General features: G+C 40.0%; 2 protein-coding genes and 2 pseudogenes across 2 annotated transcripts; 2 read left to right on the forward strand and 2 right to left on the reverse strand.

Annotated features, from left to right (window-relative positions):
• The first annotated feature begins 5,527 nt into the window (after window positions 1–5,527).
• Window positions 5,528–7,312, forward strand: LOC139943203 (P2X purinoceptor 7-like; annotated as a pseudogene).
• Window positions 7,313–7,483: 171 nt separating this feature from the next.
• On the reverse strand, window positions 7,484–8,707 carry LOC139943207 (uncharacterized). The gene is made up of 2 exons (XM_071940021.1): window positions 8,021–8,707; window positions 7,484–7,758 (listed from the first exon to the last, which is right to left on the reverse strand). The coding sequence occupies exons 1-2, from the start codon at window positions 8,299–8,301 to the stop codon at window positions 7,638–7,640; spliced, it is 402 nt and encodes a 133-aa protein (XP_071796122.1). The 5' UTR covers window positions 8,302–8,707; the 3' UTR covers window positions 7,484–7,637.
• Window positions 8,708–10,912: 2,205 nt separating this feature from the next.
• Window positions 10,913–13,318, forward strand: LOC139942658 (zinc finger protein 862-like). The gene is made up of 5 exons (XM_071939483.1): window positions 10,913–11,515; window positions 12,098–12,321; window positions 12,449–12,663; window positions 12,795–12,918; window positions 13,075–13,318. Exons 1-5 carry the CDS (start codon window positions 10,913–10,915, stop codon window positions 13,316–13,318), a joined length of 1,410 nt encoding a protein of 469 aa, XP_071795584.1.
• A 616-nt stretch (window positions 13,319–13,934) lies between these two features.
• On the reverse strand, window positions 13,935–21,053 carry LOC139942659 (uncharacterized; annotated as a pseudogene).
• Window positions 21,054–23,066: the final 2,013 nt, after the last annotated feature.

Raw genomic sequence — 23,066 nt, forward strand, 5'->3', positions numbered from 1 at the left:
AACATCTCATCTGCTTTTACGTAGACTTCTGTTCAAAATCTGTGACTCGCTCAATTTCTAAAAATCAATTATGAATGTATAACGATGGTGGTAGGCTACCACAACAATATATTAGAGATTACTAATACATTACAGGTAAACAACTGAATACAATAATTCAAAAATGTTATTAATGTTTGGACACAGTGAAATTATCATTTAACAAAACTCGTACAGACATTTCAAACCAAGTGGAAAATGTCCTGTATGTTCACTGTACAGGCATTTTTTCTTATGTCGACAAAATTGTTAATAAATCTAAACTAAAGCCCTTTTCCACAACAAAGTCAAACTAGGGTCCTTGGTCTCCTGTGGCAGTTGTCTTGACCAAGGACGTTGGTCAAACTCAAACAGGACCTTTCACACGGCACAGAAACCAACATCCCATGTCTCAAAGGTTAACGTTATTATATAACGGGGTCGAACATCTTGATTTCTTGCAACATGTGTTTCTTCTGGCGCGCATGCGTGGTAGCTCCAGCCACACCAGGGTCCTTCGTTACGCAAGCAATTTCCATTCACACAGCACACACGGACGATCATGGTCTAATTTTCACAACGTTGTGTTTTTAAGACGGAGGTCTGGACCTCGGTCTTAAAAGACCAGGGACCCGTGCCTATTTAAGCAGAGATACCTTTCAATCGATGTAAACAACGTTGTGTTCTTAAGACCAAGGACCCCCTGCTTATTTTGCTTGTGTGAAAAGGCCTTTATACTGGTGACCATTTTGGTCAGAGAAAAGGAACAAATTTCCATTTTAATTAGCATTTTACTCTCCAAAACGTTCTATTCTAAAACCACACAACTGCACAACTTACTTTTATACTCTTGGTAGAGGCCTTCTTTCACCTAGTATTTCACGAACTGGCGTACCAACCTTAAATTAGTGACAAAATATTTAAATACATGTTACTCTCACGATTCAAGATAACAGGGATTTTTCGTTTTCGACGACGGATGGTTCTGCGACGGTAAAGATCACATTTGGCGTCATCTGCCCATGCGTCGGCTTTGAGGACGGTCGTCCCTCAATTTCTACGACAGTATATGAAATGAATCTTCGTTGTGCTGAAAACGACGTTTAGCTAAACAACCGTCGCAGAACCATCTGTCGCCGAAAACAAAAAAGTCCCTAACGTCCGAGTGTGTAATAACAGTTTACCGAAGCATGCTGGGAAATTCCTTAAAACTATTCTTGGACAAACCAGGTAGCTACAACTAATTTTTGTTTTCCTCTTACTTTTGAATTATTGTTTGCCTAGATGCTCGTCTCAGTATTTTTTAAACTTTAATTAATTTATTCGCTTGGCTTACTGCTCGTCAGGTTGGGCGAGGTGGGGCTGTCCAAATGTTGCCATACTCTGGTCAGCTTTGTCGGAGGGACGGAATGGAGTATTCAGTAAAGTTGACCTCGAATTCCCTCCAGGGCATTAATAATATCGGCCCTCTCTCGCACATGGCGTGCCTGGACTCCAAACTCGATTCCATGGAGGATGTCACTGCGGGTTCTCCTGGCCTGCGGGTTAGAGCTCGCCTGCCGCATCCATTTTACTTCCCTTGTAGCCGCCGATTAAGGGGTTTTGGTTCTGCCTTTCCATACAAAAGAGACCAGGGGTCCGGGTGGTCCATCACGACCTGTGGTTGAGGGGGGGGGGGGGGGGCGCTCTGTAGGACTGGCCAGTTGTGGTGATGTGGGCCATTAATAGGCAGGGTAGGTTTCACTTGCTGGTGGGGGGGGGGGGGGGGGTCAACAAGGTCAAGTAGTCCTGCAGAGCTCATCGATTCATGTCAGGAGTTCGCGCGGCGTTGTCGTCGGTTGCTGCTTCATCCGTCGCCGCCGAAACAAATGCTATTACCGGCTGGCTTCACATTCTGACGGCCCAATATAGATTGTTGGAGTAAGGATTGTTTGGTTTGTCGCTGCCTAGTTTGTCACTAGCACTGTCTCTGGTGAATGTCTGACTGTCTACGGGGAGACTACCTGTGCGGGACTTGTGGGTCTTTGTTCAGGGGGGTCCGGTAGTCTTGGTTCCAAGACCATTGGTGTTGCGCGGTCACACACAACCAACGTTCCGATTATGCACGGCAAAAACTGTTCACAGCTTGTTATGAACGAACGCTAGCGGGCGCTCTGTTTCTCTGATTTACGGATCTCACAATGTCCCGGGCTCACCATGGTCTTGGATATTTGCAAATTGAAGGCGTGGCCAGACTATGTAAATTACTTTTAATGTATGTAATATTCATATCACGTGACGAATTGAAGATGACTATTCAAACTAGATTGAGTCAAAGGTCAATATGATCGGCGGTCTATTTTTAATAATCTTTGCTCAAAGAGTGATTCCGTGGTCATTATAGGCCTATTAAAAGGAAAACAGTGAAATTTTAAGTATAGGTACCTATTCAGATTATGGATACGTGACGATTTGAAATCGTAAATAATGGTCAAAAATCGAACGTAAATTAGCATTCAGAGAGTCCGTGTATCGGAGGCTGTATGGCCCCACGGCGTGGAGCCAATCGGAACGTGAAATAAGCCTTGTGGAATATCACGTACCCGCCCCATGCCGTGTCTCGTGGGGGTTGGAGGTGTTAAATCCCAGGCGCTATGAACTCCCAGCTTGCGGGTGTCGAATCCGTTGTTTCTTATGATCGCAAACGTTCCAATATGCTCCATTTTGATTCATGGCCCCCTAATTTCTTTTTGTTATGAGTTTTCAGGTAATTTTGATGATGTCAAAACGTAGGAATATCGCATTTTGTTATATTGACAGTGTTATTGTGTGAGTAGCTTCAAAAAATTATGAGAATTTTTTATAAAAGGTTTAAATAACAATAATGCTAAAACAAAATTCCCTCAAAGCATAATTTTGTCAAACAAAGTATTATTTTTTAATTCTGTGAATGAAGAGTTGCTTTTAAGGTAATGATAAAACTGGGCAACTAGTGGAATTTAATGACCCCGACTATTCGCCGCAAATAACTGGGAGTTGAATAGCAGTAGTCGCAGCTGGACAAGCAATCAAAATTCGAAATTTCTCATGAGTTATTCCAAAAGATATTGTTACGACTACACTCCAAAAAATGTATATGGTTACGTTCCAAGCTACGCAGCTACTCGGCTACGTTTACGTTCCAAGATACGCTTAGGGTCTAGCTACGCGTCAAGCTACGCTTACGAGTCCGAGCTACGTTTACATTCCAAGATACGCAGCTACGTTTACGTTCCAAGATACGCTTAGGTCTACGTTCCTTCAAGTTTCACTATATCAAAAGGTATGCTTTTAAGCCTGAGTCAAGCTATGCCTACACTTAAAGTTACGCAGCTGCGTTTATGTTCCAAGATGCTTCGCTTCAGTCCAAGATATGCTTATGTTCCAAAAGATGTCAACGTTCCAAGCTACACAGCTACTCAGCTGCGCTTACAGATCTGCTTACGTTCCTTCAAGTTACGCTATAATATCAAAAGGTACGCTTTCAATCCCATGTCAAGTTACGCTTACGTTCCAAGATGTGCAGCTACGGTTACGTTTCAAAATACGTTCTCACAAAGACGGTTTTGAATCCCTCAAGATTTCCTTCTCCCAAGATTAAAAAACTTTCACTGTGAATAACACTACTGTTACGTTCCAAGCGACGCAGCTACTCAGCTACGCTTATACACTCCAAGATACTATTAGGTTACGCTACAATATCAAAAAGTACACTTTCAATCCCGAGTCAAGCTCTGCTTACGTTCCAAGATGTGCAGCTACGGTTACGTTTCAAAATACGTTCTCACAAAGACGCTTTTGAATCCCTCAAGATTTCCTTCTCCCAAGATTAAAAAACTTTCACTGTGAATAACACTACATGGCCCACCAGTTAATATCTGTTTGGCAGAAAATACTGTACAAAATTTCTTTACTATCCAAAAATTTACTTGGGCACTACAAAATTTCAAATTTAATTAAAAATTGGCTGGCAACCAGTTTCTGCTAAGCAATACTATTTTGTGCTAACTATAAGCAAATTGTTTAGCCAATACAGGCTTCATCAGTGTGGGCCCTGGCACGTCGGGAGCATAACGCCACGATCGCATTTCAAGCTGCATATCATGGCAATGCAGTAGTCTGGATCTGGACATTATACATAGAAATGTTTGTGCTGGTACCACAAACCTTTCTTTATCGTATTTCCACCATGTGTCAAAGTTTCAAATCCTACTGATCTGGACATTATTATACTCCGATAAAAACATATAAACCCACACACAGAGTAAAGCAAAAGTCATGCAACGGAATTACTGCATGCATTGTACACTACATGCACAACACTGATGAATTATTCATGAGCCAACCGCAACGCAGCCTCTGATTGGCTCCACCGGAAAGTCGGGGGAGATTTGCCGAAAAACAATAAAAAAGTTAAGTTATTCGTTGCAAATATTCAAGACCATGGTGAGATCTAAATCAGAGAAACAGAGCGCCCCGCTAGCGTTCGTTCATAACAAGCGTGAACAGTTTTTGCCGTGCTTAATCGGAACGTTGGTTGTGTGTGACCGCGCAACACCAATGGTCTTGGAACCAAGACTAGTGTCCTACCTTTGAACGCCTTGCAAAATCAAAGTGCCTCACTGCCTCGGCCCGCACCGCGTAGACTGCTCTCATTGTCCCCATATCCACCAATAAATATTTGCGGCCGAGATGTATTGGATATATTTGTGGCAAAGATGTATTGGATGATTTGTTGAAAGATAGTTATTGCTCCATGAAGTACCACAATTCTTGTGTAAGCTCCGATAGTGACGCTGCTGTCATTGGATGGAAATGCTTCTTTTGTTCAAGTTGAGTAAGAATTAGGATACACCACGCGGCTACAGTCGGATGAGTGTCGGCTCATAGTTGTATGTGAAAGTTTGTAGGACGTCTGTTATCAACCATGATACAATGTAGTTTTTCCGACCACAATAAATGAAGGTCATTTAGACGTCGGCAAATTTCCCAAAACATGACGTCGAATCCCGACTTCGGATGGCTGTCGGCTTATGGTTAATATTCAGGAAACAGTTGAAATTATAGGCCCTCGGTGATGTCAAACCATTACTATGCCCTCAGCTTCGCTTCGGGCATAGTCATGGTTTTGACAATCAACTTGGGCCTATAATTTCAACTAAACCCCTCATAGCAATCAATATTTCCAGATTACTGACTTTAAATAACCCCGCCTAGGCATTTGCAAGCATTTTCCCATAGTTTTAGGCCTGGAGATTTGCAGGCCAGTCTAATTTAAATTGTTGCTAACGGTGTAAAATTATCTAACTCTTAAAGTGCGTGGAAAATGAGAAGTTTCCATTCAATCCACTTTCAAAATCTAGTTGCTGATGTATCAAACACAATGTGTAAGTATACAAAGATAATTTCTCGAAATTGTAAAAAGATTAAAACAAGGATTTTTTAAAAAGCCCGCGCGTCGCGATTCTGAAAATGCAGAGGTCACGATTGGTTGTTGCGCAATGGCTGTGACGTCATAAAGGAGACTGACTAAGTCTGGTACCCATACAACTCACGCACGCTAACGCAAGCCCCACATGTAATGTGCGTGTATTGTCCGCCGATTCTTTCCTCGACGAAGTAAACATGTCAGACTCTGAAAACTCCGGTGACGAATTTTGGGAAGAAATCAGTGTAGATTCTGATGGTTTCAGTGAAGGATCTGAAAGTATCTCAGGGGGATCGGGAGACAGCGATGACGTTGAGCCAGACGATGAGGATGAGGAGGTGGTTCGTGGGGCTGAACCATATAGATTCGAGCCACTGGCAAGACCACGCCAACAGCAAGGGTGACGCTGCTGCTGCTGATGACGCCGACCCCGATGAAGAACAAGATGGGAATGACCAAGCTGCCAACAACGAGCGATTGAACAATACCGACTGGTAATTTTAATTTCTGAATCATTGACATAGTATAGTTCACTGATTTTACATAGCCTGTGTATGTAGGCTTTTGCTGATATTGATGAGGGGAAAACACGTACCCATGTGTGTATACCTGGTCATTTGGCTCATAAAATCATAGGCCTTTATACTCGCTCGTCTATATCTACACAATCATACATCATACAATGCAAAGACAGCTTTGTTTGTGAGTAGTTTTCTGTAACTGTTAGTGTCTAATTTGTCATGATGTCAACCAAGTGAAATTCAGTTGTGTACATGAATGTTGAGTTAAATTCCATGCCACAGTTCTCTAAAAAATGTCTGACTTATTAATTGTCTTGCTTTTTGAATTGAAGGTGTTCCTGTGGTAAATGTGTGGTGATGGAGTTCGTTCACAACTGCATTTGCTGTAAAGAGATTGCAGCCATACAGGAGAAAATCGTTCATACTGGAGTCGATACTGAGGGTTTCAGTTGTTTTACAGACCATCCCTGGTATTCGGCTACATGTCTGAACCCTGGAACACTAGAGACAGCGTATTATGCGTACCGACAACAGTATGGGGCTAAAGCTGTTGAAGGTGACCTTCCACGGTAAGAGTTAATTTTCAATTGTTTTTAAATTTCAACTTTTTTTTCTGTAAGATTTTTGAACCGAAATAGAAGCACACAACCTGGTTATTATATTCAGATAATCTATTTTATGCGAAACGTGACATACATGAACATGTATCAGGACACTTTTCCCACCCCCAAAGTAAAGGCGACTCTCTTGATAAGCCCAATATTCCTTGTTTGAGCCCATTTCGTCAATCCAACTTATCCTGGTAACACTGATACTGGCTAGAACATTGGTCAATTCAACGTAACAAATGGACAAATGATATACAGTTTGTTGATTGTAAAACAGAACGGTATTATTTTTTATTTCACAGAAAGTACAGACATGTGTCTTATCGGCAGGTGATCAGGTGGTGTTATGGTTACTTTGGAAGACACAACAGAGTGCCCCTCCCAGCATGCATAATGGGGATAACCAGAACGACTTTCCCAGATGAAGGAGGCAACTATGAAGGGTTTAGATTTCCTGACCTTGATGACATGTAGATTTACAATATAGTAACACATAACTGGATATCAGTAACACTTTTACATGGTTTAGGAGTAAATATACACTTTACAATGTAAATTTGATGATAGTCTTTCAAAAATGAGTTTGAACGGTCAAGCGTTTTTGTAAAGTTTACTAAAGAGGCCTTTGCATTTTTTTATTATTTTTTTACACAAAATATTTTACATTCAAAGTTTTGGACTAAATATATTTGAGGGAATGCCATGTTAAATTCATTTTTGTGATGCACTCATGGATCAGTAGGAAAATAAACAGAATTTGTACTTTACAATAAAAAAATGTACAATTATACGGCACAAGTACATGTGTTTGTTAAAGTTCAAGCTCACCACGATGTCAAATTTAAAAAATATGTTGTTGCATTTTTATTTAAAATGAAGTGGTAGCCATGGCTAGTTATATTGGTTGAGTTCAGTTGAATAGTATTCTAGTGTGCAAACCAAGTAACAATCAATGCATGCTGACATGAATGCATAATGAATATCAAAGGATTATGCTCTGTTGTGTCGTCACCCCCAAATGAAAACATCTTAGGCGCGTACTGGTTAATAACCGAGTGGAAGCCTTCCACCGAGGATGTCTGCATGGATGGCGACAACATTTTCACATCCTTTCTTGTCCACTTGCTGTCCAGAATGGCTGCAACTTTCTTGGCAGAAGCCGACCCTGAAAAATATTCAACAAAAGGTGTACAAACCTTTAGTGACAAATACAGTGTCTGCTGGTCCATGAGAGAACAGTTTTAAAATTCAATTACTTCAAGCTGAATGAAGTCCATGGCATGGCATTGACTTAAAAAAAAAATAGAAAACATTTTCAGATAAATTTTTGTATTAATTACTGTTAAATTTACAAACCGCATTGAAACTTTCCCCAATGACAATGATTATGAATAATTGGACAAACGAAATCGGTGGTTTGTACATACCCTTGCTCTTTCCCTTTTGAGGTATGCTCCCCCAGAGCGCTTACGAGGATCTGTACTCCATGTCTTCTCTGCGGTGCTTGTGCTAGGGCCGGGCTCATCCGACTGAGTCTGCACATCGGCGGACGTCGAAGGAATTCCCGTCGAAGTACTCTGTGTCGGACGTTGATGCATGACCGATACTGTTGGTCCTTTGATGCTTGGGACATACCCAACTTTAAGTCTGAACCGAAATGGCAAGCCAAGACTTCGCTTCTTCTTAACTGTTTCGTCAATACAATCATCGGTGAAGTGAGCCGAGCAGACAAAAGATGAACTACCTACATGTAGTGTGAAGTCGGAACGTGTGTTGTTGACGAAACGAACTCATGCTCGCTGGTAGTGCACTGTCTTGAGGAAACAACAACCAAAATACTTCGGGATTTTTCAGTATATTACGTGTGCACCCGCCTACAACACACGATTTGGGCATTTTGATAGTGTCGGCACTGAACTTTAGATACACAAATCGAAGATTAAATGATACTAAACTGGGATACAACCAGAGGATAAAATTGTGAAGCTCGCATCGCTACGGCGAAAACAAAGCATACACACACACGTTGAAGCTCCTAGTGTACTTCCGCGTCACGTGACTCGATCTCCTTTATGACGTTTTTGGGGTCACGTGCATATCATTATCTCAATGTCCTACTTTTACGTTATGGGGGCAGAGGGGGTCATGCGAGTGCTAGGGTTGTCGCTTCTTTTTCAAGGTCAAATACACAGATAATGGTAAAGTAATATTTTATTTGGAATCAGTAGGGCTTGTTTTATAAAGTATATGTGTTTCCGTCCCTCAAAGCTATCATTTTTCACGGCCTTTAACTCTTAACTGGTTAACTGTTGCACAGGAAATGTGATGATGAATGGACTTGCATCGTTACTAAAAAAAGACTGGTTTTGTTAAGAACACCAGAAATGGGTAGCATTGACAGAATAACAGGTCAGTCGATTGTTGAAGTTTGATTGGTATAGATGTGTGATTGAAATCGTAGTAAAAGATTATGGTCATTTAAGTTAGAAACTGTTTGATTTGTCCGTCATTTCTGTCTGGGGTTTTGCAACAGGAATGACAAGAACCGAGATAACCACGTAACAATAAAAATTGTACCTGAAGTTTTTGATGGTGCTCTGAGTAAGAGGCCCCTCGCTGTAAGTTAATTATGCATTAACTTGGACAGCTTAGCCAATAAGCGTGAAATGGCCCACACATAACAAGTTTAAGAAATAAGTGTATTGCTGTTATTCCAACTACAATAACTATTTACTATCAAACAATGTATTTCAACTGCACGTCACCATTGCAATTTGCACTCGGTACTTATCTTAATTGCCTTAAAGTATCTTAGTTCTTGTGTTGAACTAGATTATTGCCTTACAGTGCGTAAAGTGCACATTTTTTGAGCAGCGAAAGCAACCGCCAGATTTACCGGGAGCCTCTCTCGGTCTTTGCGGTCCTCTGGACCTATACCCAGGCCCAAAACGGCCTTAATTGTAGCCTCCTCTGAAACTATTTGCAGCTGCCCCCCCCCCCACCCCTCCCATTTACTACTACACATAATAACGGCATCTGGTGCTACCACTCGTGGCTTTTGCCTGGCGGATGCTCGCCGTTCCAAATGCTTTCCAGCGGGGCAAGAGTTTGTACCAGTCTTCATCTGCAATGGACTTGTACAATTGCATATATACATTGCGATACCCTCTAACTTCGCATCTACGTGCTTAGTGCACTCCGCCAACAAATTTACATACAATTGTTTCTCTTTCCAATCATCGGAAGACAATGGCTCCATTTCTTCGACATATCTCAGGGGTCGAAATTGCCGGTAGCCCGCTAGCCCGGGACTACCAGATTGACAGCCGGGCTACCGTTTCCCCCATTTTTAGTAGCCCGGCGGGCTAGTGGAACAATAAAGCAAATTCACATCTTAACAAACATCATTATTTCTGTGTTAACAATAAGTTGTAGAATTTTCTCTTGTTTTATATTTCGTTATTTATCGAACGATAATAAATATTTTGATATCAGATCACCGTCGTGCTAGCGCCGTCATAACAAGAAGAGCAAGTCTCATCTTGTTGCCTGCAATAAATAAATGTACATGTACTTACTGTGATGTACACGCACACACTCACACAGTCACACACCAACCCACACGCAATAGCATGTAAAAAAAAAAACGCATCGTCTGGTTAACAGGTTGATTGTGCTAACGTAACGTCCGCCGCAAGACCAGAAATCTGATTTGACATAACAACAAGTATTGCACTGCCGCAAATTTACTTCCACTGTACGGTGTGTGCGCAGCAGAATCTCAGTTGTGCTTAACTCAACAGTGTCAATATAAAATTACACACCGGCACGCACGTGCAGAATCAACTGGTTCCCGCAGTCATTCAACTGAAACCTGATTATTGTGGTGGGAACCAACCAAACACAATACAACAAATTTCAGACGGTGCCGCGGCCGTGCGTGATTGACGGAAAGTTTTTGTGTGGATCACCGGCGAACTAGCTGCACTGTCGGCATCATGTGGCGATTTTTGGAAGGAGTTAATCCTCCTTCGAAAAAACAAAAAGTTTGGGAGACTCATAAAAGTAAACAATATGAGCTCAACGCAAGGAAACGAATCTTCCAGAAGAAATGGCAAGAAAATCACGCGTGGTTAGATTACAATGAGGGAAAAAAGGCAATGCATTGCAAATACTGTGTTAAATTTGCAATCAATACCGAAGACAAAAAGTCTACATTTGTTGTGGGGTGCACAAATTTTAGAGTTGAATCTTTAAACGCCCATGAGAAAAGCGATCAACACATCAGATCATTGGGGAAGGAAACTGCAACGGCAGCCATGGATACCGCGGCGGGCAAAGCTTTACAGAAGTTGAACGAAAAAGTGTATTCTCAACTCGTGGTTCTGTTCAGGAATATGCACGCAATAGTCAAACAGCGACGTCCCTTTACAGATTACCTGTGGCTTTGTGAACTAGATGAGCGAAAAGGAGTTGACATCGGCAGAACATATAGAAACGACAAACAGGCGGTAAATTTTGCAAGGTTAAAAGCTGAGCATGAACGAAAACAGGTTGTACAATATGTAAATAATGCAAAATTCATTTCTGTGATAAGTGATGGTGCAACTGATAGTGCAGTCCAGGAAGAAGAATTCGTTTACATTCGAGCGTGTCAAAATGGCTCAATAAAAACTGGATTTCTTGCAGTAGGAAGCCCTGAGCGAGCTGATGCTGATGGTATCCTCCAAGTAATTACTGACTCCCTAAAGGATGCTGGAATTGAAGACTGGTCAAAAAAACTTGTGGGAGTAGGTAGTGATGGAGCAAATGTTATGTCTGGCAAAAAGGGTAGTGTCGTTGCTAAGCTGAAACAAGTCCAACCATTATTGCGAGGGGTTCACTGCTTTGCTCATCGTCTTCAATTGGCTTACAAAGATGTGGTGAAAAATACACAACAGTACACAAGAATGAACACTGTATTGATGGGGTTGTACTATTATTACCACAATAGTCCCCTTAACCGTGAAAACCTAAAGAGATCATATGCGGCATCAAATATAAAACCACTCATGCCGAGCCGAGTGGGAGGGACTCGCTGGCTGCCACACACGGAACGAGCTTTGGAGGCCCTATAGACTGGCTACATTCCAATCAAGCAACATCTTGAACAAGTAAGTACATGGCATGGCCAAGTAAACAAACTCATAATATTCTTTAAATGTATAACACAAAAATGTAATGAATTAGTACAAGTTTAGTTTATCCCAATATTAATAATGGAATAATTCATGAAACAAAGATATTGATAGTTTATATTAAATACAAACAAATACAATTAAATTTCAAACCCATAAATTGTTAATGTTTCTAAAAAAAAATAATCATGTCTAGGCTAGCTCTTTAATATTTTTTTTAATTTTTTTTTTATTTTATTTTTTTTATATGTATTTATTTTTTTAGTGCCAAAAAAGTGTCTGTGAAGTAATATTACACTCCCCTTTTATTTTATTATTTACTTATAGCGTCCAACGGATAAGACAGCTTCGGCAGATTCTCTTGGCAAGGCAAAGGGCTTTTTAAAGATAATGACCAATCATGCCATGATCAAGTTCATGCTGTTCATGACAGATGTCATTGCTTGCCTGTCAAAGTTGTCTCTTTCGATACAAGCAACAACTGCAAGTGTTGCATATATCAAACGTCAACTAGATGCAACCATTGCTGTGCTGAAAAAATATGAAACCAAGTGAGTTTTCAAAGTTTAAATTTAAAATGTCATTGTTAAACCAGTGTTAAACCAGGGTTACACCTTGTCTGATTAGTTTAAAGACCAATTACAGTTTATTATTATTTTAATTTTTTTTTGATTACAGGGATGGTCCCAAACTTCGCAAGATGAGAGAGATATGCAGATTAAATGAGGACGAGATTGTTGCTGCAGTATCCATTCAGCCTGTTAGGAAAGCTGTAATAACAGGATTGGTTGAATGCCTTGGGAGCCGGTTTGCTGATGCTTATGAAGGAGTAATAAGCGCTTGCAAAATTGCAGACTTCCAGCTTTGGCCTGCAAAACAAACCGAAAGTACAAGTAAACAAAACAATAAGTAGTGTATAAGTAAATACGTTACAAACTAATGTTTTAACATATAAACTGCACTAGCAGTTTACAAAGCTTTGTATAAATTTTGTTTATTATTATAATTGAATTATTTCCTCCAGAGTTTGGAGACGATGAGGTGGCTGTCTTAGTTGATCATTTTGGGCCAATAATGACTGATGCAGGAGTAGATACGGATGCAGTAGAACTAGAATGGGACATGCTCAAAGCAGCTGTGTTCAACAGGTATATTATTGTAGAAAACTTAAGGAAACAATACAAAAATTATTATAGAATCATTACTTTAATTTATCAACAGTGATCTGCAATAGGAAAACTTTTCTTACCTTTTTCATTGATGTCAGTTTGTTATATCTTGATAATATTTTGTTTACCTAACAGATACAAGGATGTTCACAATGCCATGTGGTCAGACATTGGGCCAGCTTCTGCTGCAGATCCAAACTGCAAAAATGCCATGGCATTGATTGATCTGATATTGACAATTCCAGCACATTCAGCAGATGCTGAAAGAGGATTCTCAGAGATGAAGCTAATCAAGACAGACTGGAGGTCTAAATTAAGACCAAGTATCTTGTCAGATCTGATGATGATATTTTTCCATTCAGCAGAAATTAAATCTTAAGACCAAGTATCTTGTCAGATCTGATGATGATATTTTTCCATTCAGCAGAAATTAAATCTTATAACCTATCAGATGCAATCGACCTTTGGATAGCGGGAGGAAAAAGAAACAGACGACCAACCCAGAAGCCGTATGGGCAACGGATCCGATCGGAGATCATCAGCTCATCAGATGAGGACGAGGACGACTACCAGCCAGATGGGCAACAGATTGAGATCATCACCTCATCAGCTGATGAGGACGAGGACGACCACCAGCCAGATGGGCAACAGATTGAGATCATCACCTCCTCAACAGCTGATGAGGACGAGGATGACAGTGATTTCTAAATCAACTACAATCAAATAGACTAATTTTTTGTGTTTTTTGTTTATTCTAAAGGGTATGGTCATTGTTTGGTTTTATCAACATAATGTTAGCTCTGATATGAAAGCAAATTAAATCAATGACGTGAAGAAGGAAACAAAAATCCAGCCAGGGCTACTGAAATTTATTCAGGGCTAGTAAAAACTCAGGGTTACTAGCCCTGTGGGCTACCATGAAAATGTACTTAAATTCGACCCCTGTATCTTCTCAGCAAGGACATCACTTATGCAACATTTCGATCATAGCATGTCTATGTACATGCCTTGAGCACCAACATGCGTTCTGCTTGTGCACCTCTAATGTGGACTTTGCCTGTATTCACCAAACGGCAACTAAGACAATATTAGTTTAAATTGTTGCCATCCAAGATGTCCAAAAATATAGTTAAATGCAATAAATTATGATGCGGGCAATGTACAATGACTTTTAGCCACATGGTCCAGCTCTTCTCAAACTCAACTTATGGTTGGGGTTTATGAAAACTACTTAGTTATGGCTTTTATCAACTTAGTTTGTTTGGAGGTGTACTGCGACTTGGCCAACTGGCCAAAGGATATGTGAAGGGATTAAATGTCATATTGGCACCACTTCGATGGACCAATCGTAATGCATTATGTAAGTAATCAGTGTCAATTATGTGTAATAATTTACCTGCATTCTCATCGACGGTTTCATCCGGGGAAGATGGCTTGTTTATTCCTGATTCAGGTGTCCTGTGCACCATTGCCAAGTACTTGGCAGATTCTGCCGAAGTACTCTGAGAAACGAAAATTACACAATATCCACACTACACTTCTGCAAATAAATAAGCAATGTAAACAGTTCTGCTCTCTTTATCTCTTATTTAAACACTAATTGATATTGAGTGATAGTGAGATAGTAACATTAGATATTTCTTCCGATGTCACCAAATCCTCACAGACACTTACATCCGCTCATATGATTTCCCATAATACCCTGGCTCAGGACAATCTGTCAGTTTTACACAGTTAACAGATTGTTTTTGTACGTCTTTGCCACAGCTGAATTACAAAAGTTGACTTTTGAAGTGTTTTTGTCATCGTTTTGACTGACCACATGTGCAAATGACGTACAATAAGTTTCGAGTTTCAATAATTTATTTACATTTCTAAATGCCGAAATCATTTTGAGCAATTGTAAATTACTGGCTTGTATTTATTTACTTGACCTCGCGTTCAAGTCGTGCTTGTACCTCAAGGTTGTATCAATGCCGTAGCAACCTGGCACAGGACAGTTGGCGAATATCCTTTCATATTTGCCTCTTTGGGGTTTGGTACTCTGTGAAAACACAATAAAAAAAGAAAAAATCACATATCGGCTGCATGAGAGAAGGGATTTTACATTAGAGATCAACTGGGGTAGCTTCAAGAAGCATCTCAGTGTGATAGTATGACGTCTGCAACGTGGATCAATTGCTGATATACTCCTTAAAAGTTCACTATTTACTGGCATTTTCCTCTGTAGACATGCTGCACATTTGACATAAGCTTTGGCACATTGTCTTTGGCAAATTTCTCTGAATACTGCATGATCAGGGAGGTCATTCGTTTTGTCGTCTACCTGAAGCTGAGCTAGTCTTCTTTGTGTGATTTCATTCAGCTTCTCTGGTTTGATGCAGTGCTACTTGCTTGTCATTGAGAAGATGAATCATAGACATCTCTGTTTGAAACAACATCACATATTTCTTAAGAAGTGGAAGAACTGATGAAAAAATATGGACCAAGACTTTGGTTTTTGAACCAGTGTAAAACAGCTTCTGTACATTTCTCTTTTTCGTTCAGCACCCTCTGTGGTCATTCTTTTTATTTTCAGTTTCATTTTGTTTTGCAGCTGTTTCAGTCCTTGTGCGTTCTTCTCAACATTGTGCTTCTTGTATACATCAAGAATACATGCAAGGTAGGTGATTCGATCAGTGTCGGACAGGAATGCAAAATAAAACACCAGTTACGCATCCCACAAACATTCTGTATGAACACTTACATCATACACTGATAGCCATCTATGGCTCACATAAAGTTCAGGTGATGCCCAGTGTATCACATATTAAAAACAACACTTCTTTCTTATCAGCAGACCACTTGAAGTCGTTGAACAAGCTTGTCAATTAATATTCAACATACTTTTCGAATGGTTCGCAGAAAGCTTTGGCAGCATTGTGTGCATGGTGACAATCAACGAGGTGCGGGGCTTTGTTTCTTCTTATCAATGTTTCTAGGCCTGCTTTTGAGCCTCGCCTCACATTAGAGTTATCCATTAGCATTGAAACAAGGTTCTTCCAGTTGGAGCTCCTCAAACAGCCGCACAAGTTGGTCATAAATGTTCTGGGTATCTACTTTTGTGAGTGCAAATGATGACGAGTGCTTAATTACTACTTTCTTTTCTTTTTCGGAGTAGTAACATACCAACACTGACACAACTCGAAGATTAGATTGGCTTGTGCATTCATTGATATTCAAGGAAAAAAAAAATGTCTGCAGATCTTCAAGACATCCGTCTTGACAGGTTTTACCAAGTCCATATGTCATTGTATATGTGGCTGACGTGCGGTCCATTGAAAGTCCATCTAAAGCTTGCTTATCTTTGGCTAGGGATTTACTCAGTGCGATTATATCAGGGATAACAGCATACGGCACTGATTTTTCAGCAGCAAAAGCCAGGACAGTTGCTTCTGCAGTAGACACTCTGTCCGTCAGTGACTCTCGGGGTGGCAACATGCTGCTGGTGGGAGTTTCTGCTTTAATTTTGAGCATAGGATGTATTCCATAAGAAGTGTCTGTGCTTGATTTTGGTTTTTTTCTGACCTGAAAAATAAAAAAGGAAAATCAATTTATAACTTTTAATATCTTGGTTAAAAATAGGAATACAATAAATGGATTTAAATTGACTTAGCTAAAAGAACAAAAATTAAGAACTGAAAAATTTAACTGACCCAATATTATTTCAAGACGCTGAAGGAAATATAATATTGTGGACCAAAAAAAAGCAGAAACACATTATTTTCAATCCATCAAAACAGTTCTATAAACAATCTTATAAAATAATTAAATAAGTCAATGTGAGCTACACTCTAGACTAGTAAGTTTTTCTTTGTTCAATGTTCAACCCCATATTTTTTTTTACCCTGTCAGTTTCCCCCTTATTATGCTTGTGGCTTAATAACTTGATAATCTACCATGATCTAGACATACAATCCATAGAGTAGACAAATTATTTAAATCCAATTTAAATGTTTTATTTATTAACTACATTTCATGTATTTTAATTTTATCATGTTAAGATAAATTCAAAAGTATTATACTAAGTTTTGTACAAATTAACAATATAAGTTATCACACGAGCGAGTGCCATACGGAAAAATATAGCGCTTCTGCGTCCCATATTCAACGAGGCTGAAGGCCGAGTTGGATATGGGACGCAGACGCGCGTTATTTTCCGTATTTCCACGAGCGTATTTATCTTCAAGCAAACTTGGCGCGTGACATAGAACACACAAGACGCATGGTAGTGATATTAGCCGTGCAATATAGGTTTTTATCACCACTCCATTCTGCCAATGTGATGGGAGGATTTGCGCGTACTTGAAGATAATAGCGATTTACAAAAGCTGGCCTATAAGTATTAACAAAGTACAATTTATAGAAAGAAGCTGTACCTGGAAGTAGGGTGTTGTTTTTCCTCATCTCCATTATCGATACATGTGATTCTTTTTTAACGTGTTGCACAAGCGCAACTCGCCCACGTTTCCCGTACTTCAATACCTTATTACAAATAATGCACATTGCAAACCCAGCTTTCTGGATTTTCCGAATTGTGTCCCCCAATTTTACCTCACCGACAGTATACTCCATCCAACTCCATTTCCACGGATTTGTGACGTCGGGATCGGATCTATCGCTGCCTGTGTCTAACTCTGACCCCCTTTTAATAATCACGCAATTATGCAATACCGACATCTTGAATTGTTGTCCGCAAAACACAACGAAACAAAATGTGCATGTGTACCGTACGGTTTACAGGTACATGTACATGTGTACATTTAATGTTCACATTTAATGTACCAACCAATGATCCGACGACGCCCTCTATTGACGTAGAGGGTTTGATTTCGTTTTTTACCCTCTTTTCAAGTCTTGCACACGCACGATTCTAAAGTATATGCAGCATTATTTTGTTCTCAATGTATTTACCGACTTAACAAACGGCTAAAAGACCACAACGTCCTCATGCATCCATTTGTTTTGTGTGAATCCCATTTAGCGTACATATACATGTACAATCATGTACACTACATGTACATATATGTGTTTATTTAAGTTGTACACGGGTTTTACAGGCTTTTCCAGATGCGTCCCGTGTGGTAAGAATTCTTCGGGTCTTTTCGTGTTTGTTTTCTTTCTTTTGCCGGCACTTCTGCACTGCAATGAATAACCATCTCTGTCCTTACACTATGGAATAACTAAAAAGCGGGCACAAATTTGTGTGATCATTTTTATTTAATCGTGGAGGAAGTAAAAAGCGGAAAAAATCGGTAGTCATGAAAACAAAAAAGCGGAACTAAACAATCGGCACGGAAACAAAAAGAGCGGATTTCAGCTTTAAAGCGGTTATGGAGCTGAAAAAAATGTTGTTCATGATGGCTTTGGACCTCAGCAAAACAAGATGTGAGATCAAATGAATAATGACCTAAAAGCTGTAAACGAGACACAATTAATTCATGCCACGTAACTGGTTCACAACTGGCACATTAGTTTAGTGTATAGAAACAGACAAGTAATAACCTCAGTTTTCATCGTTCTGTTTCTTAAGGGCTAATGTCTACAGACACACATACGTGTTTATCACATCACTTAAAGTTACCCTATAAAAGTAGAAAAAGTAATGGGTCTTCAAAGTAATGGACAAAATGTGGTCAAATTCATTGAGTTACACACCGTAAAGTTCCAGCAACTTGTTTTCCTGAAAAATTCAAACTTGCAAACATTGTACCAATTCTCAAAGGCTCAAATAATTACTGCCCCATTACAAACTTGAGGTTCTTTGCTAAAACATTAGAAAGAATGGCTGGCAGCTGGGCAGTTGCAACGGTACTTAAATGATCATGAACTCCACTCAAGATCTGGGTACAGATCATTTCATAGTGTTGAAACTGCCTAACTGTGAGTAACAAATGATGTATTTTTGACACTTGATTTACGTTTTGTAGCGATAATTTGAATACATGATCATTTTCATCAATTATTCGTTAATAATTTTGTAGAAAAAAGAATAAAAAATTGGTTAAGTATGTTACTTTTAGACGGCTGGAAGTAAAACTAGCCCAGGTCACGTGATTGTTTGTTCCACTTTTTGGTTAGAACAATCACGCGACCTGCCTTGTTGTCTTAAAATGCTCCAAAACGGCTAAATTTGGTCATTCCTGGAAGAACGTTGAAGTCTTATCTTAGTCTATTTAGTAGCCAAAATAGCCCAATTCGGCCGGTGTTGTCCCTTTAAAGCACCTCATGGTCTTTCGACAGAGTATATTCATGCTTGAGGAAAATACTGGGGGTCACCAGGAGGGACAGACTTTGCAACACAAGAGTACGCGAACTGCTTCGCTACTGTAAAGATCGTTCAACTTCATTTAGGAAGACTAAACTCAAGTATTTTGGGTATGTGAACAGAATTGGCAATGGCAGATACCCCAAAATACCCCAGAAGGCCACATTGCAGGAAACAGACCCAGAGGATGACCTGGGAAACGATGGCTCGAAGATATCAAGCATTTCTTTGAAGAGGCTGACATACCATATGTGGCAGCAGCAGGACACCTAGCAAGGAACAGAGACCTATGGAGACTCTTAGTCAGGAAGCCATCTCCGGGATCTACCTCGGGAGGACGGCTATGATGATGATGATATACAGGATCTTGTTTCAATCTTTTTATAAACTCGGGTCAGGGAATAATGGTTATTTCTTGGATATCCCTCTGGTTAAATGTTGACTACATTTGGCGATAGGGCTTTTTCTTTGGTAGCCCCTAAGCTTTGGAATGCGCTCCCACTTCACATACGTAGCGAACAGAAACTCAGCTCCTTAAAATGTGAATATAAAAACCTATGTTTATAATACAGCTTGTTAGCTTTTGTATGTCTTCTTCAATGGCCACCTTGCCAGTTAGTTTAGAATTGTAGCATAGTAAGGGTTAGATGCGTCCATCTCCTGAAAAGGACAAAACATTATCGATGCCAGCAGAGATAGGCCTATGTAATAAGTAATTAATTACTTCTCTGTTAGCTGGACAGACGTATCCCCATATTTTTGCTTGGGTACTGGCCTGGTGACCAGTCTTTTTTTTTTTGGTCTTTTTCTTCCACTCTGTGCTTTTTAACAAGTGTTCTGCGTCTCTGATCATTTTGTATGTAAGGGGCGCAATATAAATGTTAAATAAATAATAATAATAATATTAACAATAAAAACAGCAAGAAGGATTCCAGATTGACGTGGACAAGGTTATGAGACAGATAAAAAAGGTGGCAAATTGGAAAGCCCCAGGTCTGGACCATGTGCATGGGTACTGGTTGACGAACTTCTGTAGTTTGTATGAGCGAATGGCCATACATTTGCAAGACCGTCTAGCACAGGGTAAGGTCCCATCTTGGATGACTGTGGCAAAAACAGTGCTGATCATGAAGGATGTCCAGAAATGTAACGTTGCAAGTAATTATAGACCAATCAAGTGCTTACCTGTCGTGTATTAACTCTTGACCAGTATGATTGCATATTGCCATATGGATGACCAGCAGTTGTTTCCGGAGGAGCAGAAAGGCCGTAAGAGCGGTCCAGAGTTAGAAGGATCAACTTGTCATCTATAAGGCTGTACTGAAGGACTGCAGGAGCAGAACGACTAATTTGGCAATGGCGTGGATCGACTATAAGAAAGCATGACATTGTATCCCACACATGGATAATGGAATGTCTGGATATGGTTTGAGTGGCTGATGCAGTAAACGTCTTGTAGTTGGAAACATGAAGACATGGCAAACACATCTCACAGCCAACGATGATAATCTTGGCAAGCTATGCAAAAGAAGAGGGATTTTTCAAGGTGACTCTCCGTCTCCGTTGCTGTTTGTTATTGCATTGATGCATCCGTCTCCGTTGCTGTTTGTTATTGTACTGATGCCCCCGTCGATGGAAGGTGAGTGCAGGTTATGACATGAAGAAGGACGGTTGTAAGAATAACCATCTGCTTTTTATGGACGATTTGAAGTTGTTTGCAAAGAATGAGGCCGAGATCGACTCGTTGGATTTTCAGTGATGACATCTCGATGCAGTTCGGTCTGGAGAAATGTGCTTCAATGACCATGAAGAGGGGGTTCAGATGGAATCAAAGGTAAGGCTGAAGGCAGAACACATCAGGCCTGTAAAGAAATGTTTGAAGTCTAAAATGACAGGGGGAACATGACTAAGGCGATTAACACATGGGCCGTGTCTTTGAGGAGGTACAGTGCGGGTATTGTCGAGTGGACTAAGGAAGATCTAGATGTCACTGACAGGAGAACAAGAAAACTAATGACCATGCATGGCCAGAATATTGACGACGACGGCGGCGACAATAATAATAATATATTCTTCCCCAACATACTTTAAACCTGTTGTACAACACTCTGATTCTGCCTCACTTTGATTATTGTGATGCTGTTTGGCGCAACTTGGCCAAATTTGTTCTTTCAAAATTTGATACATTCCTAAACAGAACTGGTAAAGCTATACTTTTCCTCCCCGGAGGATTTCCACACACACTATTTTATCTACTCTTGGCTGGGAGTCTTTAAGTGCCAGGAGAAATTCACTTAAACATTTTAGTATAAACAAGTCTTACTTCTACACTGCCTCCTAAACTTTGTAATGGTTTTAATTATTCGCCACTGCCCACTCATACAGCACCAGGTCTGGCTCACAAGGTACTTCAGTTCCCCAACTACTTAAAACCGACTCAGGTAAACGTAAATTTTCTACTCATGGCGTCAACTCATTCAACCAACTCCCCCTTACACTAAAAAATCCCTTGCCATGCACTGTAGCACTGTAATCATTTTCTATATTGTATTTTGCTTGTATGGTAATTTTTTACTGTTATTAATACTAGTTTATGTAGTTATGTTATGTAGTTGCTGGGTACCTCCGAAAACAGTGTTTCACCGAGAGGTTTTTTCCAGGGTAAAGCAGAAACAAACAAATAAATAGAATGCTATTCCCTCACATACTCTAACAATACAAGGATTGTTCACTATTTATATATCGTCCCGGGGCAACACACGGTTGAAATAATAACTGGAAGACACAACCGACAGCAGTATCTCTTCCATGTGCCAGTCAAAAAACAAACTGTCCACACTGCACATGACCAAGTCACCGGCCAATGACTTGTGGAAAACAACCGAAACAACCGACATACTGACTGCTCTAGAGGAGTGGTCAGTATACACATGTTGTGAAGGCAGACAAGATTCTTCGCCTTGGTGCTCACAACAACCCTAGAACAACCACTACTGAGAAAGCTGGACCCTCCACTGCCCCATCCAAACTTATTAAGAGATTGTCCACATCATAGATTGTGTAGATCACCGTTTCATTGTTATTTACAGTTCATTTTGTTATTTTTCCTAAACGAAATACAAAGTTAACCCTGTTTTGTTGCTAATTACCCAACTTGAATGTTAAACGATATGATTAAATGAAGCTAAAACAAAAGCTCTGTTAAAATACTGGCAAAATTATCTTAGAAAAATTGGAAGCCTCCAGAATCGAATGCCCTTTACCAAGGTTTTAACACAAATGACAGCAAATGCAACCCATACCCAGAAGCCATCAGAGCGTTTACTGTAAAACAATCGAACGGATAAAGCTCACGAGCTAAGTCTGACAGATCACGGGCTGCCACCAAATGTGATGCCTATGACAAAGTCTCTGTAACAATTTCTCAGGATGTTCATTGAGTCTTAAGTTTTGTTTGAACCTTTCAGTTCCACTGGTAAAAGAATACAAGCCAACCCTGTTTTGAGATGGGGAGGACTACAAGATCTTCTTCAAAGCAGAACAGTTCAAGAGATGTGGCTGTACATCGAAAACAACCAAAAAAGATTTAAACGAAAAGAAATGCTCTTCAAGGGTACACAACTTTTGTAAAACGTCATACTGCTTAAATTATTAAATGCCGTCAATTACAATATTTCTTGTAATTTTATTTTTGGCATTTTTAGAGATTTACTTGTGAAAGACAACAAGACATGCAAAGTTGAGACAAAGCTTCAGAAATCAGTGCATAGATTACATGATTTAACTAAGTGAGAAAAAAGGAATTGCTACAATTGCAAAC

This window comes from Asterias amurensis, chromosome 10, assembly GCF_032118995.1.
Source record: "Asterias amurensis chromosome 10, ASM3211899v1".
In the NCBI taxonomy this organism is placed as follows: Eukaryota; Metazoa; Echinodermata; class Asteroidea; order Forcipulatida; family Asteriidae; genus Asterias; species Asterias amurensis.

Bases quoted from the DNA above. Each gene is read 5' to 3' on its own strand.
- LOC139943207 (XM_071940021.1), bottom strand. From the start codon at position 8,301: ATGATTGTATTGACGAAACAGTTAAGAAGAAGCGAAGTCTTGGCTTGC. The intron at 7,759-8,020 runs GTATGTACAAAC...AATATTTTTCAG, and splicing joins TCAAAAGGGAAAGAGCAAGG to GGTCGGCTTCTGCCAAGAAA.
- LOC139942658 (XM_071939483.1), top strand. From the start codon at position 10,913: ATGGATACCGCGGCGGGCAAAGCTTTACAGAAGTTGAACGAAAAAGTG. The intron at 11,516-12,097 runs GTGAAAAATACA...ATTTACTTATAG, and splicing joins AATTGGCTTACAAAGATGTG to CGTCCAACGGATAAGACAGC. The intron at 12,919-13,074 runs GTATATTATTGT...TTTACCTAACAG, and splicing joins AAAGCAGCTGTGTTCAACAG to ATACAAGGATGTTCACAATG.